Source organism: Amblyomma americanum, chromosome 6, assembly GCF_052857255.1.
Source record: "Amblyomma americanum isolate KBUSLIRL-KWMA chromosome 6, ASM5285725v1, whole genome shotgun sequence".
Classification (NCBI taxonomy): Eukaryota; Metazoa; Arthropoda; class Arachnida; order Ixodida; family Ixodidae; genus Amblyomma; species Amblyomma americanum.
Genome location: NC_135502.1, coordinates 127,062,153 through 127,083,697, shown reverse-complemented (window position 1 = coordinate 127,083,697; position 21,545 = coordinate 127,062,153). Strand labels below are relative to the sequence as shown.

Here is a 21,545-nt window from a genome sequence, read left to right as displayed (position 1 = left end):
TACCGTTGTTCCTATCCGTAATAACAATAGCATCGAAAAAGATGATGTGGCGGTAATACTAACACACAATTCCACAAAAAATGCATAAATCTGCGATTTTTCGTGGAATTGCAGGAAAATGGGGGTCTTTATTATAACAGTGTTAGAGTGTAATTTTGGTAAGTGAAGCAAGTTGCAAATGCATATTAGGACTGTCACTGGCTCCACAATTTTGGTCACAGCAGTAGTAGAGAGATAGAAGATGTGCCAGAAATTGAAAATGCGACAATAACTCTTTATTCCTGGCCACAGTGCCCACACTATTATGCCTCCCTGCAAGCTGACTCATGAGGCTTGCTGCAAAGAAGTGAAAGGCGAAGATCCTGCACCAAGAACACTGCTCTTGTGCAGCTTGCTGTGAACGGCATTCACAGACTTGCTTATAGCATTTTTCTGCACTGCTTACCACACGTATCTTCTCTGCCAAAGGCAACCATAGTGCCATGACCTCTGCAGAGCCAGGCATGCGGCGGAGCGACAGTGCTCCAATCACTAGCATTCACTGGCTCATCACACAGGATGATCTTCGAGTTGTGAACCTGTACCCTCACTTTCCTCCCCTGAATAATAAGAAGTCACCCAATAGCGTGAGCAGTGGTCAGGGCAACTTGGGTACTGTTGGCAGAGATAGTACTGTGCTTCACTGTACAAGGAAAAAACCATTAACTGCACCTGTAAGAAACAAATTCCTCAGAAAACTTGCATACATGACTGCCCGTCATCAACATGAGCCTGTAAGCATGTTCCATACTTCAGTGTTCCTTGCAGGGTACTCAAAAGTCAGTGTACATTCGCTGGTTCATGATTGGGCTTCACTGTAGTACAGGAAATGCAGCTGACCACCCACCCTTGCAACCTCACACATAAACTGCCCTCAGTGGAAACATCTCCTGCTGCAGACTGCCAAATAGCAAGAACAGTGCTTTGCATAAGAGGCATCGGATTTATTCTACTAGCTCTCTCAGCCTTCTTGCTATAAGCTCTGCCACAGAAGGATCCAGAAAACAGCTGATTATGCGCCTTGAGGAAATGCGGCCAGGCTGTTCCTTCTCTCTCCTCTCCAAGTGGCGGCTGCGTACTAGTCTGCACCCAGTGCTAGCAGCATAGTCCTCCCAGCTGTACTGCACGACAGGTGTGGAGGGAAGCCTTGTTACGTGCGACCCACACTCTGGCCTGATCTCTTCAGAACAAAGGGGCTGCATAAGCTGGTGCAGGTAGGCCAAGTTTTGCTCAGGTGACGTCAGCTCCTGTAAAGCAAGCACTAAAGCTAGAGGTGAATTCACAGGACAGATAAGGTCGTGGACAAACTCATGACATCACGTCTCAAGTCAGGCGACTTTCTGCGTGCCGAAAGCATTCACACAACAAATAAAGACAGCAGATCCCAAACCGAAAAAAGATTAAGGATATTACACGATGGCATAATGGGTTAATGCCCATATATGCAAAATTGGTCATTCTCTACTTAACATTCATAGATGCTTGAGAGTCCCTCTACCAGTCCTGGTGCAGTGTGCAGTGATTAAGTGATACGCCACTGCCCCCCACGGTGCGTAGTATGCTCACAATCCGGAGGGCAGGTGTGTGACTTTGGCTGGCCTAGTTAAGCTCTTCTTGCCTTTTGTTATATTCAGTCACACCGATATTTGTATTTTATGTGCAATTTTGTGCAACAATGTTGACTCGCGAATATACTTTTTACAGCATTTCTTAATTGTGTACCTTAAATGAATATGTGCTGTTTTTTTGTTTGTTTTTTCTTGTTTTTTCTTTTCCGATGTTTTCGTGTATAATGTTATAAGCAATGTCTCTTTGGTGTTATGATCTGTTTTTCTTTGGTTAAACCTGCCCACTGCTCAGTTGTAGAGTGTAAAGGGGGCGGACGCTTCGTCAGGCAACTTTTGATTGCCTTTTTGTTCGCCTCCTCGGCAACCAAGTGTTGTTGAAATAAATCTGAATCTGAATCTGATGACGCCACAAGGTCACGTGACCTAGATGGCCCACCTGCCTCCTAGGTTGCTTCTCTGGGGATTTTTCATGGATTTTGCGCTCATGGTCAATGATGCCAACGACGCCGGATTTTCTGCAATACAAGCTCCTTAATGCTATTGTTAAAAAAAACGCCCTTATTTTTCTGTCCGGTTCGTCCATGCAAGGAAAAATGCCCATTGGCTAGAGGGAAGTGCCGTCACCAGACCAGGTTCAGCTGTGTGAAGCCTGCACCTGCCAACTGTGGCAGGTGGTGTGTGGGAAGGGCAACCTGGGTCTCACAAGCCCCGCAAGCCGCATCGTCAACACATAACAGAATTAGGTGTCTCTGAGTTTGTTTCAAGCTTTCTCGAAGTTAAAAGGGTCATGTTCAAAGCAGTATCTCAGATGCAGAACAGCAATGCAGCCCTGAAATGAGTCCATTTTTATAAGTCTTCATGATGAATTCACAAACACACTTTTTTCTTGAGCAAGGAAGGCATCCAGTTGTGGCATATTGCTTTTGTGATCTTTGTGAAACTACAGTACACTGCCCCTCTTGATTCAAACTCATCATTTGGAAATGAATGGCAATGCAGCATAGCCTGAGCAATCTGCACACATTAAACAGTCTCGTTGTCATAACAGTTTTCTTTCCGAAACAACTAGTGGTGGATATACCTGTAGTGTAGGGCGGTTTATTGGCACGTTGGAAGCGCCGGTGATGAAGACCTTAGCACAAGTAATCTACGAGCCAGCGAGGCGAGAGACTGGAACACAAGTGGCAGTGTTCCAGCACGAGCATCCAACGGGCGGCGCAAGCGCTTCGTTGTCGTTGGCATCGGTGCTGGACCATCTTCTTCGTTCCAGTAGTTCATTACCTGACCTTTTATAGCTTAAAAAGAAGTTTCATTATCAGTAAAAGTAGCATTTTGGACATCGTAATGCAGTAATTATTGATACAGGCCAGCTTCAATAAGCCCTCAGTGTTTCTTTACAGGTAGACTAAGGACAATTCCATCCAATTACTGCTCTGTGTAAAAGTGATTTTCTGCCTGTTCCTGGTTATGCTGATGTTTGTCTGCAACAAAAGACACATTTATCATAGAGAAAATTGAATTTCTTCCCACCAGTTGATCCAAGCTCATGACGCCCTTACCCAAAAAGGACCTGTTGCCGTCATTTTGAAGTGACTGGCAATGTAGCATAGCCCCTGGGATCGACGCCCAGAAATTGGTGTCAACGCATGCATTTTATTTGCGAAACCGGCCGGTGATGGCGACACCTGTATTTCGTTATTTGGTATTTTCTAGCTTAAAAAAGCTCCATTTTTGATGATAGTGGTCTCTTTGTGATGAGGAAGTGGTATTCTATCGATATAAGCCAACTTCAATTTCTCCTCAGTGTCCCTTAAAGAGAAGCACACAAAGATGCACAAGGATAAGCCTTATCTATGCATTTGCACTTTGAATCACACAACCCCAATTCTGAGTCCCGCACGTATACCTGTGCAGGGCAAGCCTGCCTCTAACAGTCCCCCTTGTTGATTTGATGCCACTGCCATCCATTCATGCCATTTTTCAGCCCTCAGAATAAAGCTAATACCAATCACACCTAAAACTGATGCAGAACAGAGAAGCCTTTTTTTGGCAAGAACCAAAATACTATATATTCCAGGTGGCTGATAATCACATTACACTCTTTGCTCTGGGGTCTTTGCCTCCATGCTGCCACTACTGCAATTATCACTGAACAAATTTCCTTCAGAAAAAAAAAAATGCGTAGGCGATCCCAAATGTGATATGACAAATCTGAGTCGGCAGTATTAGTTGTACTACCACTTTTGCATTGAGCATGTTGCCATCATGTCTTTGAATTTGAATTCATGCTACTGCGTGGACTCCTGAGGTTGGTGGGTGGAGGCCTTCTGTCTGGACTGTGAAGGACTGGACTGTAAGTGGGATGGTTTTTCAGCAGCACAGGGGACAAAGGACGTGACAAGTGCACAGACATGGCGCTGATGTCTGTGCACTTGTCACGTCCTTTGTCCCCTGCGCTGCTGAAAAACCATGTCACACCAACTTGCCCAAGCTTCTACAGTGTAAGTAGGAGATGCATTGCATTTTTACCGGTGGGTGCCCAGGAGGGTGCCCAGAAGGTGGAGGCTCTCTCTCTCTCACGCACGCATGCACACACTCAACACACACACTCTTTTGCCAAAAGACGTGCATACTACTAATGCAGTAAAAAAATCAAATAGAACTAGTCTACATACGATCATCGCTCCCGCAACCACGTAGTTTGCTCCTTTGTCATCGCTTTGTCGGCACATTCAGACATTGTTGTCATAGTTTTCTTATAAAATATACCTTAGGTGTGCTGTTACATGAATATTTGCCTGCTAATCAGACAGAGAAGTCACTAAGTGTCATTGCATAATTAAATTTTCTGGCACCCGCAATACAGAGAGAGAGCATGAGAATAGTTTTCCCACTGTAGAAGAATGCTTGCAGGATCATGACAGTGCAGTTTTTATCAGGCATTTGAGCCTACATTTCTAATAAAGATGATCTGCATGGACTAGAAGGGCCTATGTAAATACAAGGCACTATTTGTCAACAAGCACCACTGAGCATACATGACTAACAGGCATCTTCCAAGCACGAAGACTTTTGCACTTGACTGTTTCTCTAATGATAGTCTTTATTAGTGTGTGTGTGTACGGTGATAAGGTGCTTAGTTATCCACGGAAAGGGGGATGGGCTGACATGATGATTTCATTCGAATTCCATTTCATTATAATTCTCCTTGCACTTCATTACTGCCCAGCGCCCTTGCTGTGACTAGAATCAGTGAGTAACACAGGCAGATGATAAGAACGGAACAAAATCGAAAGAAAATAATGGTGTCATAGTGACCTCACATTCATTACATGCCTTCCGTCCAATGCATGCCTACAAAAGAGTGCACAGAAAAGGTGTAACATCATTGCTCTCGCTCCCCATCTGTACATATGGTTATAAATCTATATTCATGACCATGGAGAAATGCAAAAGAGCACACCTTTACCAGTTAAAACTCAAGTGACATTGACTTGCAAACTTTCCTAGCTTGTTAAAAATCGCTGACAATCACTGGGTCATGCTTGCCTGCGGTGAAAAACGCAGAAAATTGCGTTTCTTCTTTTGCCATTCACCTATTCGCTCTACAAGAGGCTTCATCATCGATGTCATTGATTGTAAACTCTCTCCCCAGCATGCGCAGACAGCCTACCGCTCCGCTTCCACGCCAGCTGCTTTCAAACACCAGACATCGATTTCTTCCTTTACACCCTTGAGAAATGAAAGCCTGGCTCAAGTGAGGTTGCCACCATCAAAAAACAAGTGTCATGAAATTTTAAAACAAGCACAACCTTCTAGGCTGCCTATAGGAGGAGGAGACCTCTGTACTGCCACCACACTGGAATACTTGAGGCACCCCCTCTAGGTAGTGAAAATCGCCAACATCCCCTCTCCCTCAGTGAGTGCTTTTTCCTTCAGAAGCGCTACCACTTTCGTCCCACTGAACTTGGATAGTCATTGCCTACCACAAGAAACATTCGATGATGGAAGCTCCCCATGCGGTCTGGTAGTTCAGGTTCCAGCAGCACTATCAACCTCCTCCCTTGTCACCATTATTACATTAATTTATTGCTGGCACTTCTTTACAAACCACCCAATCCCACTGACCAAGGCACCTCAGCCTATCATCGTCAGGAAGTCCAACGCAAAACAAAGACCTCACCCAAAGATCTCCAATTACTCTGCCTTGCCCCGAACAACCTTGCAAAGGCAATGACTCCACCCGATTCTCTGTCACTCCCGGCTGCATTTTTTTTCTTCCCTTGGCACCCATCCATTCAGTCATTCAAAAGGCAACTCACCAGCAGTAGCTTATCTGTTCTGCAAATTGCATGACCAGCTGAATTCACTTTCTAGCTCTAATTTCAGCTGGACTATTATTTCCAGTATTAAGCCCAAAGTTAGCATCACATAAGTCATTTCATACGGTGTTATACACACCTTCATTGCAGGTATGACAGGCAATATTGTGTCAATGGATGCTGCTGTCTCAAGGTACTCAGTTATCAATACAAATATATTCACAGTGATGCACTCATGTGGGCTGAGAACACATATTCGTTAACAAAGACTGCTTCTGCTGTTTTCAGACTGATCAAAACACATGTGGCATGGTGACCTTAATATGGTTTCAGCGTTCACTCCAAAAGTGCCATCCCAGTATCATATTGGTGCCTTTTCCATCTCTATCAAACCTCTTTATAACTCATAAATTTGGATATAGGTTGTTTAAATGAATGCTTCTCTCTCTTCTCTTGCTATAGCTTTTCATTATTTGTCACCGACTGACTACATGCCGTGCTTTACTTGTCACTAAACAGCCAAGTGTACTTCCTAGGGAAATTGAGTGGTAGTAATTCCCATACTTTCGCACTATTGCCAGCTTTGAGTCACACTTGGTCTCCTCGATTTCGCTGCACTTTCTGCATCAGTTCAAGCGGCGCTGAACTTGCACCCTCGATTTGTCAGTGCAGCTAGCGCCACCTGCACTTCGGCTCTCGATTTGATGTAGTGCTGCACAAGTTCTCCTGCACTTCTGCACTAGCTTCCTGGCAAGTTCTTTTCTCGTGCAAGCAGTGCAAGGTGTCTAGCAGAAGGCAAAGCGGATCCATGGCGATGCTTGTTTCAGTCAACGGCATTGAAACAGCAGCGTTTACAATGCTAGATGAGCATGGTTGCCACATGCAGCTCGATGGAGCATTTGTGTATGAGACAGAAGGTGAGTGCTGTTGTTTCAACACATGGGCGATAGCAACGTTTGTGATGACTTGCTGCAACTCATTTCTTTTTGCCCAGGTGGCCTTTACATCAGAATTCAGGAAGGGGCTGCAGCAGCCGCTCCTCCGCTTGCAGTAGCGGCCGCAAATCAGCCCCCGCCACCTATTGTTCAGCCCTCGCCTACTGTCGAGGAGCTTCAGCCCACGCCTTCGCCGGCTATTCAGCCATTGACAGCCACTTCACCACCACCGTTCGCCGGGAGTGAACGCAAGGTGTGGACCCCAAGGAAGTCTAAATTCCTTATATTAAAATATAAAGAGCTCAAGGAGAACAATGGCAAGAAGGGTGGCTTCAGGTAAGTCCTTCAACTGCCACCAATATGTGATGTGAAATGGCACTACAGAAATGCTAAAAATTTTCTGCAGGCTTCAGTAATGCATGTGATGCATGCATATGCATGGCGAAGCATCAGATAACGCAAATACAGTGTCGCCTGTTATTTGTAACAGCACGGATTTGTAACTGCCAGGTGCTAATATGCAGTCAATTCTTTTCACAGCACAAAAAAGGTCATGTGGGAAAAGCTGGCCCATGAAATCAACAGTGAATTCAGCTGCCACATGACGCCTGTTCAGGTAGAGAACAGGTGGAAATCCATGGAGCGGCCTACAAGAAACCAAAAATAAGGAATGGCTCTTCTGGCCATTCACGCGCAGCCTGCAAGTACGAGGAGCATTGGCAGCAGACTTTTTCAGATCATTTTACCCATGGACCGACTGAAGATAACATTTGGAAATACATTTTCTTGGCACAGAACTTTCCGAAGTGTTGGAGCAGGAGCATCACATTACCCCTGTTGCACTGCTCGCCCCAGGGAGAATTGTTGCGTAAGTTTGCATTGTGTATCGTATTTATCTTCCCTTCAAAAGAATTCTTTTAAAATGTCACCTCATTCTGTGCACAAATTTTCCTGACAGCATATTTTAACTATAATTTATATGCATTTGTACAGAACTGTTACCTGGCTCTAAACTTGCTCTGTGTCAGCATATTTTTTTCTTGGGGGGGGGACAACAACTCTGCTTCCATTAGTATGGCATACATGAAACATTTACTCTCATAGAATGGGGCCATCCAGGTCACTGTGACTTTGTCTCTTCATTTGCAATCAAATTCGCTTTGCAGAAAACTGGTCTATCAGCTCTACGAATACCTACACTTTGCATACTGCTTCTGCTTGCAGGAATGGTGAGAGATAAAGCTACCCGCAACGAATTCCTCCACCACTCCTTTTGCTCAGTTAGAACATGTTATGAACAATGTGAAGTTTGTTGTCAGTCATGAAACTTTATGATTGGAAGTAACAGGAATGGACAAAACATCGAGCCAGAAAATGGGCCTGCTGATGAAGTTCAAGATGAGGAGGCAGCAGCAAAGTGACAGCATCGAGGAGAGGTGGCGGTCACCACAGAACCACATCTATTGGCAGCCTGATCAGTTTAATGCAGGATGCCATAGCTGCAAAGCAGAAGCAGTATAAAGAAAAAATGCGCCTTCTGGATCCTCTCGTACGTTCTGCCGAGGCAAACAGATGAGTTCAGCTAGTTTCTTTTCACATGATACACATGTTGGTCAGCAGTGATGCTGGGCTATGTGTCTCCTTCGGCTTTCACAATGTGCTATGGATGTGTGGCTTTCACCTGGTTCTTCATCATTTCCAACGTCGTCGTTAGGAGGCAGGTCTGCAAGCTCTGCAATGAAATCCCTCTCAGAGCTGCACACGTTGTGGAGCACGCATGCTCCCATAACAATGCGGCAGCACTACATAATTGTCTTCGCATCGACCAGATATAGTCTCCTGAAACATTGCTTTAAAAAGCCAAAGCAGTTTTCAATGGCCACTCTTTGCTGGCTGTGGTACTTATTGAATCTTTTTTTCCACGTTGGACAAAACTGGAACCAGTCTTTGTACGGCGGCAAAAGCCAAGGCAGCACGGGGTATGCCAAACTGCCGTGTATATAATGATCACCGCACTTCGCTGCAGCCTCTTCAAAGAAGGTTCTCTCTCTCAATACCTGGGCGTCAAGTGCACAACCAGGAGAGCAAATAAAGCCATCCAAAAACCTGCTCTGGTCGTTGCGAACTGCTTGCAGGATTATTGAAGGCCACTTCTTCTGGTTGATATATGAAGCAGTGGAGTCGTCCGGCTTCGGCTTCAGAATCTCAATGTGGCTGCCATCAATGCACCCCAGGGTATTGCGGGGCCCTTTCCCACCGCTTTTTGTCAGGAAGGCAATTTTGCTGCGGGCCATGTCGGCAGCGCTTGGCCAGCGTATCACCTCAGCGCTAACTGCTTGCAGAAAGTTCAGTACCCTCTGCATGCACAACACAGCCGACGATTCAGAAACGTCAAATCTGTCTGCTACAGACTACATGCTTGCTTGCGCTCCAAAATAGCTCAAAGTTATAAGGAAACTCTTTCCTGCTGTGATTTGTGGACATCCGGAGACGCTTTTCCGGTAGAAGGAAGACTGCCGGAACCACGCACACAAACTGCCAAACGTCTCGTGCAACAGCCTAAACAGCCTCTTGAATTCAAAGTCCAAGTATTCAGTTGTCACCTGTTCACCTGTTCAAAGGGTTCAGCTTAAGTTAAGGACAACGCAGCGAGCTATGGAAAGAAAAATGATAGGTGTGTAACATTAAGAGACCGGAGGCGGACAGAGTGAGTGAAGGAACAAATGCGGGTTAATGAGATCCTAGTCGAAATCAAGCGGAAGAAATGGGCTTGGACAGGGCATCTAATGAGAAGGCAAGATAACCGCTAGTCCATAAGGGTAACGAAGCGGATTCCAAGGGAAAGCGTAGCAAAGGGCGGCAGAAGGTTGGGTGGGCGGATGAGATTAGGAAGTTTGCATGCATAGGGTGGGCGCAGCTGGCAAAGGACACGGTTAATTGGAGAGATGTAGGAGAGGCCTTTGCCCTGCAGTGGGCGTGGTCAGGCTGATGATGATGACGATGATGATCAAAGTACTCGCTGATGGTCGACCCGTGCCACTTTGCACAACACAACAGAAAAAACACTCAAATTCCTCATCGCTGTTGGAGTCAACAAGTTCCATGGCCGCTGCCAAATAATACACATTTCGAACAAATGCACAGTGCTGAGCGTTGAGCTAGCACGATACCACGCACATGCCACGCAAGTGACAGAAGCCAACATCAAAACGATCCAGACATCGACTACAGCAGACGAAGGCCTGCACATGTCTGCACTTTTTGAACTTGATTTCGCTACTGCACCGAAGGCGCTAGTGTCGAGCTACACTCGCACCACAAGGACTGGTGCTGCACTGGCATGGCACTTTTGTGAACTAGTGAAGAAAGTGCAGCCAAATCGAGGAGACCTACTATTTGGCTCTTGCTACAGTGACCATAGGTAGCATGAGGTAGCACTGCCCTCTCCCACTAAAATTCTGCACAAATGCAGAAATATGGTGGGCACAAAACAAACACACGCAGCATGTTTTGGCACATTCTTTCTTTTTTTTCAATGCCTTTCTGCACTTCCTCAAAAATTCAGTAATCAACTGGCCTAACACGCATTCTCGTCTTTTGCCTCCTCTCCTCGTTGCAGGAGACAAAACGGTGACAGCGTGACCCATAAGGTGAGAGGAGTTTTAGTACATTCGTTTATATTTTTTCTTTATTGCTTCTTTGGCAATACACAGGTATTGCCTGCGAGGCAGGACTAAAGGAGGGCATAGACCTCCTCACTAGGTCGTGACCATGCAGGGCGCAGCAGTGATGAACAAACACAAACAATATATAATACATGCATTCAGTAGAATGAACAATTTGAATAAGCATTTAGAAACGTTCGTAATAACTGTATCTGGAGCTCAATAACAAAATATGGCACACATAGAAGACAAAATGAGCTTCAGCTTCGGCTCATAAAAAATGAATATGAATAATAAAAATGCAAGACAAAATTGGAGACTTCATACGCAATACACATAAGGCAGTCCAAGAAGACAAATGAGGATATGTTATACAAAATGAACTTTACAGCTAGCCTACTGTTTGTGGAGAAATACAAGACAATGCAACAAGAAGAAGACAAATACTTTTTGGCTCGTTCAGACTAGTGTCTGAAAAGGAACTTATTTGCAGAAACTGCAAGATAGATGAATTATTATATAAAAAAATGACATACATCTAATCATATGCACTGTTACCGTGCAATGAGGAAAAGAAAGCCCACATTTTATATTTGAAACTTTGAGCCATGAAAGCAGTTTTTGCTGCTTCAATTATGCTTAGATATTCGTTGCATACGAGCACGATCTGATGCTCAGTCTTTTGTTTACTGTAATTAGTCCGTGGAACGTCCATAATAATGGAAGTAGTACGTAAGTAATGAACTGTATTTCTGCAGTAATATTTCGCCATAAATGCATTGTATTCAATATTGACTTTCTGGAATATGTACACAGCCAGTTTAAGCCTTCAGACATTGTTGAATACACGAATATTATGTCTATGCATGAATGCCATGACAGTCTCGTATTATTTCGGAGACTGAAGTGTTTGAACTGCCCTCCTTTGCAACCTAGAGAGCCTGTCTGTTTCAGTAGAGTTAGTGGTTCCCCATACTAATACACAACAGTTCAGGTGAGAGTGAACCATTGAAAAGTACATTTGTATGGGTTGCATGAGTTGTTGCATGAGTTTCACTCTATGCAGCAAGCCAATGGATTTAGCTATTTTTACACGTACGTTCTATATATGATGTGACCAGCTTAAGCTAGGCTTAGAGGTAACTCCCAGAAGGGAGTGATTGTCTCACTATAATCAAAAATAACATAAAAAAAATTTCAGAAATGAAAGGCAATAAACTCTTCTATGTAACACGCTATTGTTTGTATCTTTATTTGGATCACCTCAGGGTGAAATTAACGAGTGTTTTTGGCTCAAAACGCACTTTTTTCAACTTTAGCATTTTTTTTTACCTCAATGTACGCAGTTTCATCACCTGTAACAATTGTTATAGGTACTAGACATCCAAAGAAACAAAACGGCTATTTCAAAATTTCCGAGAGCAAGTTCATATTTAAAACAAAAAACGAAAAAAATGGTACAATTTCATAATTTTTTCTATTTATTAAATATCTATGCCATATAAAGCTGCATGCTCTGAATTATATCGAAAGCCAGAATCTGTGAAAATGGCAATGAAAAAATTGCGAAGTTTTTCTAAAAATTTGAATTTTTTTATTAATTATTGAGCAGTTCCTGGTTTCACGCCTTTTCTAAATATTCAAACTGCCCTCACCTCACGAATAAATTTTTTTCGGCAAAAACATTTCAGACTTTGATTACGCACATTAGGATAAGTTTCCATGAATTTTTTTGAACAAATTGGAGATGGTCGAGAGCAAAGTATGGGACGTTTGGCGTAGAATGACCCTCATGGATTATGGCAGTAGGTCAACTTCTTTTCTGTTTTGATTGCATATTTTGGAATTTTTAAGCACTCAAGTTGATGATGATGATGATGATGGAAAAGCAGTGATACACACTAATCAGAATGTCATCTTGGTCTTGCATGCAAGCAAAAAATTTAAATCCGACATTATGAAGGCTTTTAGCACAGTGCGTACCACCTCCCCTACCGTGCACCGCCACTGCGCATCCGCAGATCACCCTGTGGGCACCAGATGGTGCCACGTTCCGGCCACCTGCATGCACGCCTGCTGAGTCAACAACACCAGTCAGTGTGTGCGCACTGGCGGCACGCTGTACGTGCTGAGAGGTAGCAGTACGCGCTAAGCTAAAAATCTTTAATGTGGTCACACGACCTAAACTTCCCCGCAAACACCTAATTGGGGCAGTGAAAGGCATTACGAAGTAATGAAACTCTGGTAACGAAAAAGAAAAGAAAGGTATGCACGTAAACAGGTTTCCTGGAATAAACATCAGGCGCATACCTCATTGGTATTTACCCATTGGGAGTCATCATCTTCGTAGCATGGTATTAAACCAGTGGCAAGCGTCCTAGTGACTGCCTCAACAAGCTGGCAGTCCTTGTCTTGGCTCTGTAAGGAAATGGACACATTCAGTTTACTAAATGAGGGAACTGAAAAGAGCTACTTCTTTTTACATTTCCTCCCCTCATTTTGAATCACGAATACATTAGATTACTCTGCACTGCCATGGCTGCTTTTAACCACAGAAAATTTTGTGTACTGAACATATATTTATGATTCGTTTATTCATGTTATCGCTAAAGGCCCGCAAAGGAAAGGTACTACAGAAAGGGGACGGGAGAAACGTTATAATTAATAGCATGTCAAACACACTAAATGTTAGTATTATTCAAGCTCATTATGCTTTATTTTAACCTTACAATGTTTATTTACCTTATCAATGTCAGTTTGCAACAATCTTTAACATGCAAAATGACACTATGTGTTGCTACATGCCACATACCAGAAATTTGTTGCAAAGGCATAGCAACTCTGCAGATTGTCTTTAAAGAGCTATCTGTCCCTAGCAGCTGCATCTGTTTGTGTACGAAGAGCTGAAATAAAGTAGACTGGACATATTACCATAGGAATCCATGTGTTGACGCTGAGTGCAGTTGTGAGGCAAGAAACATAGTGCCACCAGTGGTGTGGAACAAGCAGCACATCTCCCGGTTCAAGCACCACATGGTAAGGTCTTGTCGACTGAAATAGTGTAGGAAGCTTGTAAGTTCCCAATATAAGGATGCATGCTAGCTGCACGCATACCTGCAACTCTGGGTATGTCACAAAGTCGACTTCCCTCAAGTTGACCAGGCTGAATATGCTAGACTCCTCAAATGGTATTCTTGTTGGATACAGACAGCTGCTGTCCTTTGCTGGAAACATGGTCCATGACTTTCTGCAAATTTTTTAGAAAATTTCCAGCCTTGTGTATCTAGTGTATGAGTACTTATGATTTCACTGAGTGCCATGCTGTGGTCTAAAAACATCAGAGATAGATAATCACCCACTGCAGTGCCTTAGTGACTATGGCATTCAGATACTTAGCGCAAAGCCTCAGGAGTGAAACCCCAAAGGAACGGCATATTGTGCAATGTCAGCGCACACTGAAGAACCACTGGTGGTCAGAATTAAACCGTGCCTTCCACTACAGCATGCGTGACAGGTCAAGAGCACAGCTTTAGTGTGTAAAAGTCAATTGCTTTTCTTTTTAAATAGTAATAGCTGACTCAGTCCATTATGGAACCAGGATTTGCTGAAGTACTACTGTTCAGTGTCCCTTTACTGATTGTGAACACTGAAGTTCAACACATACTTAACTGAACACAATAGAGAGTGTTTTCCTTTTTTTTTTTAATTTCTTAACCAAGCACGAAGCTAGAGAAGTAAAAGGTAAATTAAACATAAATATCCCAATGAAGATTGTTATAGTGACAAGCATCCAACTCAGCACATGTAAAACAAGAGAAAGATGAAGAAAGTAAAAACATGAAACTGTAGCAAGATACCTTAGCCAGATCAGAAATCGGTATTATTGCTCTATTAAGAAACATAGTTCCCAAATCTGTAAAGCATAATGGAATGGATGGCTGCCACAGAGTACCTTTGGTTTCACACAAAGCACTTAAGTTTGTCAGGGCAGGCAAGAGTAAATTTCAAACCAAGAAATATTTCCCAATAGTATCCACTTAAGCCTAGCCAAGCAGCCATACAGGAAAGCAATAGCAATTTCTAAACCTTTGTATTTGAATAAACATTAAAACTGGTTTGCAGAGAGAGGAAAGCTGCAGAGCTTTCCTTAATAGCAGGACGGCAGCATTCCGCAAAATTCAGACTAAAACTGCATCACTACGCGGAACTATGCATGTGCACAGCTACAGGCAGAAGCCCCCCTATATAGTGATTCGCCCTCAAAATAGTGGTGCAGGCCAAAACAAAGTAAAAAATAAACCGGAAAGAGCAGAGGGGGGGGGGCTCTCTTCTGCCTGCAGCTGTGCACATGCATAGTTCCGCAAAGTGAAGCAATTTTAGTCTGAATTTTGCTCAATGCTAAAAATTCCACCTTGTGAAACTAAGCACGTGCACAGCTGCAGGAACAAGAGAGCCAAGCAGAAGATTTGCTTACTTGCCAATCAACTGAGCAACCAGATTGTAGCCATACGTGTCTTGATGGCATGGTGTGTGCGAGCCCTCAGTTCCAAGCCACATCGTGCTATCAGCACCTTTGCGACCAGGAAAGCCGAACGAAGACCAGTCCAGCGACTGGAAGATAAAATTTCTGCGCACATTATACGAACGCTGCTATTAAATGCGAATGCAAAATTCAATTTCTGAGAGCTGATTGAGTTGCTCGCGCGTACCTCTAACACACTGGACAAGTCTTTGAACACCTGGGACATATAATTATAGCTGGAGTATGCAAAGTAGTGTGATGCATCCACAGTTAATAGGTCGTTTTGTTTGTCACTGCATCCGGACATCCACCGCAGGAATTGCTCTATCGTGGCAGACACCTGACTGCCTTCAGTCTCCCACTGGGGTTTTCCTGTAACGGGTATGGGAAAATCAAGGGTTAATAAGCGAGGTAGTGGTGTCGCTATTTATATAAGACTAATCTTTTTTGACACTGTATTACGTTCTCGAGTCCTGTGCATTTTCATTAAAACGTTATTGCAAGGCACTGAATGTAATTTGATCGGGCGGCGATACAGCACGGTTCAAACAGTCGGTTTTTAGAGCCACAGAAAAGCGGCTCTTTTCTGATGAAATCATCAATCTACAAGTCTGATAAGTTCATAAACTCGTCGCGTATCGCACGTACCACTCATGCGTTTAACCCCGATTCTGAACTTCAAAGGCACGTTGCGAGTATTGACGGCCCAGTCGCTCAGTGTCCAGGACGAACACTCCCACGAAGACAGTGCGTGTCTAAAGACAACCGGTTGTTTACAATCTTCAAGGCACGTTCCTTGCGGCGTTTCTATTCCTGACATGACTCCTCAGGCAGTGTTGCTTCACAACAGTTCACAGCGCAGTGTAAACAGAAGAAAAAAAGAAGGGGTAGAGAGCGCTGAACTTGTAAACAGGTCGGCATGCGACAGGGGTAAAGAAACTGAACGGCGTTTTATCAACAAGCACTCCACAGCCAAAAAGTCTTCGAACTCTGCGGTATGAGAACGCGTCCGCGCCCTTTCCGAAAGAAACAACAAGGGTGCCGCCATGTTTTCTCAGAGTGCCCAGACCAGTCTTGCGAAATCCGCTGCTGTCTCTTTTTTTCTGGCCATTTTCTGGCCAATGAGTGAATGAACTTTTATTGAGGCCGAGGAAGTCCTGTGACAATAAACTTCGTTCTCTCGCACTTTTTTCTCGCGACTGTCTTTGCCATGTAATTTAAAAACTGTAATTTTTTTTCGGGTAAAGTAAAGGTGCAGTAACTGTCTGGCCTCTCGGTGGACACCTCGAACTGCTTCGAACCCGAGACTACCTTCACGCCGTGAGGGGGATGAAGGAGGGAGAAGAGAGAGAGAGAAACAGGTTCTTGTAGCGAGGTAGATTAACTGGAATTATTTCGACCCCTTGGTGACATCGCACAGCACACGGGCGCCTTTGGCGTTTCGCCGCTATCGAAACGGTGCCGCTGCAGCTGGGATCGAACCTGCGTCCTCCGGCTAAGTAGCCGAGTACCACTGAGCCACCGTTCCTTACCGAGCCTATTAAAATCGTACAATTGGAACGATGGCACAAAAGAGCCCATTTTGCGCAATCCAAGCAGCTTCTGGAGAAGTAACCGTACCCGCTAGTAATAGTAAAGCAACTTTATTAATTGGAAAGTGTGAATAAAGAAATCGCGGGATATTCGAATTAAAATTCATGGTGGGCTCTCTTCCAGACTGGATGTCAGGGGGTTGCACAACACTAGTGTTCCTATATATTCCTGCCGCCGGCCGACTGTGCACGGGTGCCTCGCTGGAGGGAGTTTCGAGGAGACCGCATCTGTGGAGCATCGCTACAGGCTCTCTGACCGTGCAATGTCTTTCACCACAAGGAAGGGAATGTACAATCATCACGTGTGGCACCGCAGAAAAGCGGCCTCTGAGGTTCTGCTGCACCGTCCCGGGCCGTCGCCAGCGACTCGTCGGAGGAAGCGCCGCTCGCCAACACCGTCCGAAGACTCTCTTTCGGAAACGGAGCCCACAAACTCGCCTCCGCCGAGCAGCGAGCCCTCGTAGTCATCGCTAGCACCTTCTCTTTCCCTAGGCAGCACTGAAACCGGCGACGAGCCATCGAGCCCCGCACCAGCAACAGACATCGCTGCGTCACCACTGGATCCCGACGTCGTCATCTCCACGCAGAGTGAAGCATCCGTCCTGGAAGAATCCCCGGTCCCAACACTCTCAGACGAAGAGGGCCCGACGCAGCAACAGGAAGAGGGCGTGGTCGCTTCGTCCCCGTCATGGTTGTCGTTGTCGTAGGACCGCGTTGTCGAAGGCCTGGTCGGTGGTGTCTTCGTCTTCTTCATGGCCGCCGTCGTACGGTGACTTTAAGCCGTGGGCCGTGCAGCTGCAGTCCGTATGGACGGAGGCGCGAAAGGCATCCCAGCGACTCAAGGTTACGTGGGAAATGCGGGAAGGTGGCCCCTAAATCACCTGCACCGACGTAACTCTGGCGCCGAAGCACCGAACGAAGGTCGCGAAGAAGCTGCGTTCGATCGCGACTGCCGCACGAGATCACCCTCTCCAGCAAAAGCACAACCAGGGGAACGTGATGGAGTGCGTAGCCGCCGATCCTAGCAACTCTCACTTCATGCGTTCGGGTGTGTTTACCCGTTTCTGTGACTGGCGCTTTGTTCACAGGGCAAGGCTGAACCTCCTGCCACTCAACGGGGCCAGGCCGTGGGTGCGTGCAAGCGACCAGCGGTGCAGAGCGTGCGGGCACAGCCAGGAAGCCCTCCCCCACGTGCTCTGCCACTGCATGCGTCAGAGTGGCGCCTACACCGCCCGGCACAACAAGATCGTGAACCGGCTGAAAGCGGCCGCGCAAAAGCGATTCGCAATCACCCACGAGAATCGTCCCGTGGGAACGACTAACCTCAGGCCAGACCTCGTTCTGGCGCGAGGGGAGTCGGCAATTGTCATTGACGTCACGTGCCCGTTTGACAATCGCAAGACTGCTTTCGATGCGGCACGGGAGAGTAAGGTCGCCAAGTACGAACCCGTGCGCCAGTACCTGCTGCGAAAATTCCAGCAGGTCAGCATCGAGGCAATCGTTGATGGAGCGCTCGGCTCTTGGAACCCAAACAACGACAATTTGATGAGGCGGCTCTGTAGCTGAAGCTACTTGCGCCTCTTTAAGAAGCTGGCGGTGATTGACACCATCGCCGCTTCCCGCGAAGTCTACTCCAACCACGTGGCTGCAAAGTGAGGGGCACGCACTTCGCTGGACCTCAGCAGTCGCGAGTTGGAAGACTTTGAACATACACAATGGCACACTTACACCCCACACCAGCGAATAAACCTTACAGGCGAGAGTGCCGATAAAAAGGAAGGAACAAAAATCAGATATGCGGATTAGAACTGTAGGAAGTGTCCCGAAACCCGTAGTACCTCTGGGTCAGAGCTGGACAACGCAGTCTCCCACTGCTCTAGGCTGGAGAGTTAAAATGGTCCGGCGGTCTGTCCGCGGGGCATTCTAAAAGAATCTAATTGAGAGTGGTTTTGGGTTTGGAATAAATGTACAGATTGATAACAGTTCCTGTTTGTAACTGCCTCCAGACTATTCCTTGCCTTTTGATGAGCGAGGGGTGAGGGGGTTAAGTCTGCTGTTTCTGCAATGGGAAGTAATTTCATGGTACGAGACAATTTTCTCTCCAGCCGGTCGGAGATCTGAATCGCCCACCGCCCGGCCGAAGGAATCTCGGTCATATTGGTTGGCTTTTTCGTTTTCCTCCAAGGAATGTCACTGCAAAATCTTGAAAGGGCATGCGGATATCCTCAGGAAAAGGTAGGACTGCGCGAATGGGACAGGACAGGTGAAAGAGGAACGAAAACGGCAAACACAGGCGCAGACTTCCAACTCTTTATTAAAGACCAAAAAGCGTAAGCTATATAAGCGATGAACCCATGCGCACAACCATCACTGTCATTTACACAGGACCTGATAAAATCTAGAACACAGTCACCAAACTTTTACTTTGCGGAAGCGCCGATAAACCAGAGAGCACTCAATTAGCTTGTCCCGAGAAACTTCATGTCAAGACAACGATTAAACACAAGTAAGGAACCTATCAATCCAGGGAGCACTCAGTCAGCATGTCGCCAGAAACGTCATGTAGAAGAAAAAGATTAAAAAGAACTAGTAAGGAACATAACAATCAACCTGGGTAAAGATAGGTGAAGTGACAATGCAGGTGACACCACAGACAACAGGGGTAAAAGAAAAGATGGAAAAAAAGGATGAAAAGGCGATAAAATCATCGTGCGAGGTATGGAAAAACCGGCATGAGGGGATGGAAACAACAAAGCACAAGAATAATGATGACAATTAAAACCAGGTAAAAGAATGGAATGAGGTATGGAAAAACAGCCGTGGTGGAAAACAACGAAGAAAAAGTGCAAAGGTGTGCATAAAACAAGATAAAACTACATTTCCAGCCCCGAAGTACAGCTTACGAACAGGACTGGGACACAGAAAAGATAAACTTACAGGTGGCATTAAGCGCGATTTCTCTCAGTGAGAGCGAAATAGCTGGAGTGCTGACATATTTTTCACTATTTTTATGGTGTGAAAGGCTTCTACGACCTGCCTTTCCGTCTTGTCTCTTGATTTAAATAAAGAAGTAGTGTTGCGCAAAACTGGGGTGAAAGGTACTTTTGTATTGCCCTTGCTCTTCCCTTCACAGTTCTTACAATGATGTGCCAGATGACCTTCCATATTGTTATTTACTGCCAAGATGTGTTCGCGTGTCCATTCATTAAAACACACATCAGTCTGACCAATGTGAACTCTACCGCATGTGAGGGGAATTTTATACACAAGGCCTGAATCACACTTTTTGAACTACTTTTCGTGATTCGTATAGCACTGCGGTCTGGTTTTCTTTTCTGCTGACATCGAAAGATAGACGTCACTCAGCTTAATCGGTGCCGAAAAAACCATCGCGACACCATGTCGGTTCGCCACTTTTTTCATGTTGTGATGTGCACGGAGTATGTAAGGCATCACCTGCAGCGGCTGAGAGAAGTTGCGTTTAAGGCCACCTATAAGTGTACCTCTTCTATATGTCCCAGTTCTGTTCGTAAGCTGTACTGCAGGGCTTGAAATGTAGTTTTATCTCGTCTTATGCTCCCCTTTGCACTTGTTCTTCGTTGTTTTCCATCACGCCATGGTTGTTTTTATATACCTCATTCCATTCTTTTACCTGGTTTTAATTTTCACCTTTACTCTTGTTCTTTTTTGTTTCCATCCCCTCATGTCAGTTCTTCACACGTCACACGATGATGTTAACGCCGTTTTGTTCTTTTTTTCCATCCTTCTTTTACCCCTGTTGTCTGTGGTGTCACCTGCATTGTCACTTCACCTATCTTTACTCAGGTTCATTGTTATGTTCCTTACTTGATTTTTAATTGTTTTCTTGAAATGAAGTTTCTGGGGACATTCTGACTGAGTGCTCTCATGATTGTTAGGTTCCTTACTTGCTTTTTAACCGTTTTCGTGACGTGAAGTTTCTGTTGTCATGGGGACATGCTGATTGAGTGCTGTCTGGTTTATCGGCCCTTCCTCAACGTAAAAGCTATGTTCTAGATTTTATCAGACCTTGTGTGAATGGCAGTGATGGTTATGCGCATGGGTTCATCGATTATAGCGTGTGCTTTTAGGTCTTGAATAAAGAGTCTGAGCCTGTGTTCGTCGTTTTCGCTCCTCTTTCTCCTGTCCTGTCCCATTCGCGCCGTCGTACCTTTTATCTGGAATGAACGAACTAGCCCGAGAGAACGTTCTACCACATCCCCGGGAAGTGCTGAAAAACTCCCGCGGACACGCCAGGTAGTTACACGCTGATATGCTTGGTTATCGGGACCGAGGTCTTCACCGCATGACGATAAACTCTGCAGACGACGGAGGGAAGCCTTCAGGAGGGTTGGTAAACTTGAAGGTTTATTTACATATTTACAAGAGAAGCAGGGAGACCAAAAGTCAGAGATGAAGTGCTACATATTTACAACAGAACCAGGGAGACCCAAAAGTCAGAGATGAAGTGCTACATATTTACAACAGAAGCAGGGAGACCCAAAAGTCAGAGATGAAGTGCCGTGAAACCAGCCAAATCGCGGCTTAAATACAGTGGATATTCCCTAGGCACCTAGCTAGGGAAACCGGTGGCTGATCAAGCGTCCAATGGGCAGACCCACTCTTCATAGTCTCTTCACTAACCCCGTGACCGCTCCGCCCCCACAAACACGTGCACAGGCGATAAGGAATCCTGGCGCCTTGAGGTCCTGGAATTGTTTCCGACCGGTTGAGCAGGTGCATAAGGTCGTTGGCTTAGCAGGCGGTGACCCCCTCCGATCACAACAATCCGTCCGCCGCCAAGAAGACGCCACGAAGTGGTTGCAGCTGGTCGGTGCACCACGAATGGGCGTCAGAGTCCCAGTCGGCCTCGTAGTAGTCAGT

The 21,545-nt window shown here is 45.4% G+C and overlaps 1 protein-coding gene across 2 annotated transcripts; it reads right to left on the bottom strand.

The window, feature by feature from the left end:
* Positions 1 to 253: 253 nt before the first annotated feature.
* On the bottom strand, positions 254 to 16,112 carry HSPBAP1 (HSPB1 associated protein 1). 2 transcript variants are annotated; one of them, XM_077627958.1, is made up of 7 exons: positions 15,700 to 16,112; positions 15,239 to 15,423; positions 15,004 to 15,140; positions 13,644 to 13,776; positions 13,461 to 13,580; positions 12,840 to 12,947; positions 254 to 1,286 (listed from the first exon to the last, which is right to left on the bottom strand). In XM_077627958.1, the coding sequence occupies exons 1-7, from the start codon at positions 15,869 to 15,871 to the stop codon at positions 984 to 986; spliced, it is 1,158 nt and encodes a 385-aa protein (XP_077484084.1). In that variant the 5' UTR covers positions 15,872 to 16,112; the 3' UTR covers positions 254 to 983. The 2 variants fall into 2 exon arrangements, with proteins under 2 accessions (XP_077484084.1, XP_077484085.1); XM_077627959.1 differs by having other exon boundaries at positions 12,855 to 12,947; positions 15,700 to 16,085.
* Positions 16,113 to 21,545: the final 5,433 nt, after the last annotated feature.

Excerpts from the sequence above, each read along its gene's own strand:
- HSPBAP1 (XM_077627958.1), bottom strand. The coding sequence starts at position 15,871 with ATGTCAGGAATAGAAACGCCGCAAGGAACGTGCCTTGAAGATTGTAAA. Across the intron at positions 13,581-13,643 it reads TGACATACCCAGAGTTGCAG|TCGACAAGACCTTACCATGT; the intron begins GTATGCGTGCAG and ends ACACTATTTCAG. Across the intron at positions 1,287-12,839 it reads AATGGGTAAATACCAATGAG|GAGCTGACGTCACCTGAGCA; the intron begins GTATGCGCCTGA and ends CTTGCTTTACAG.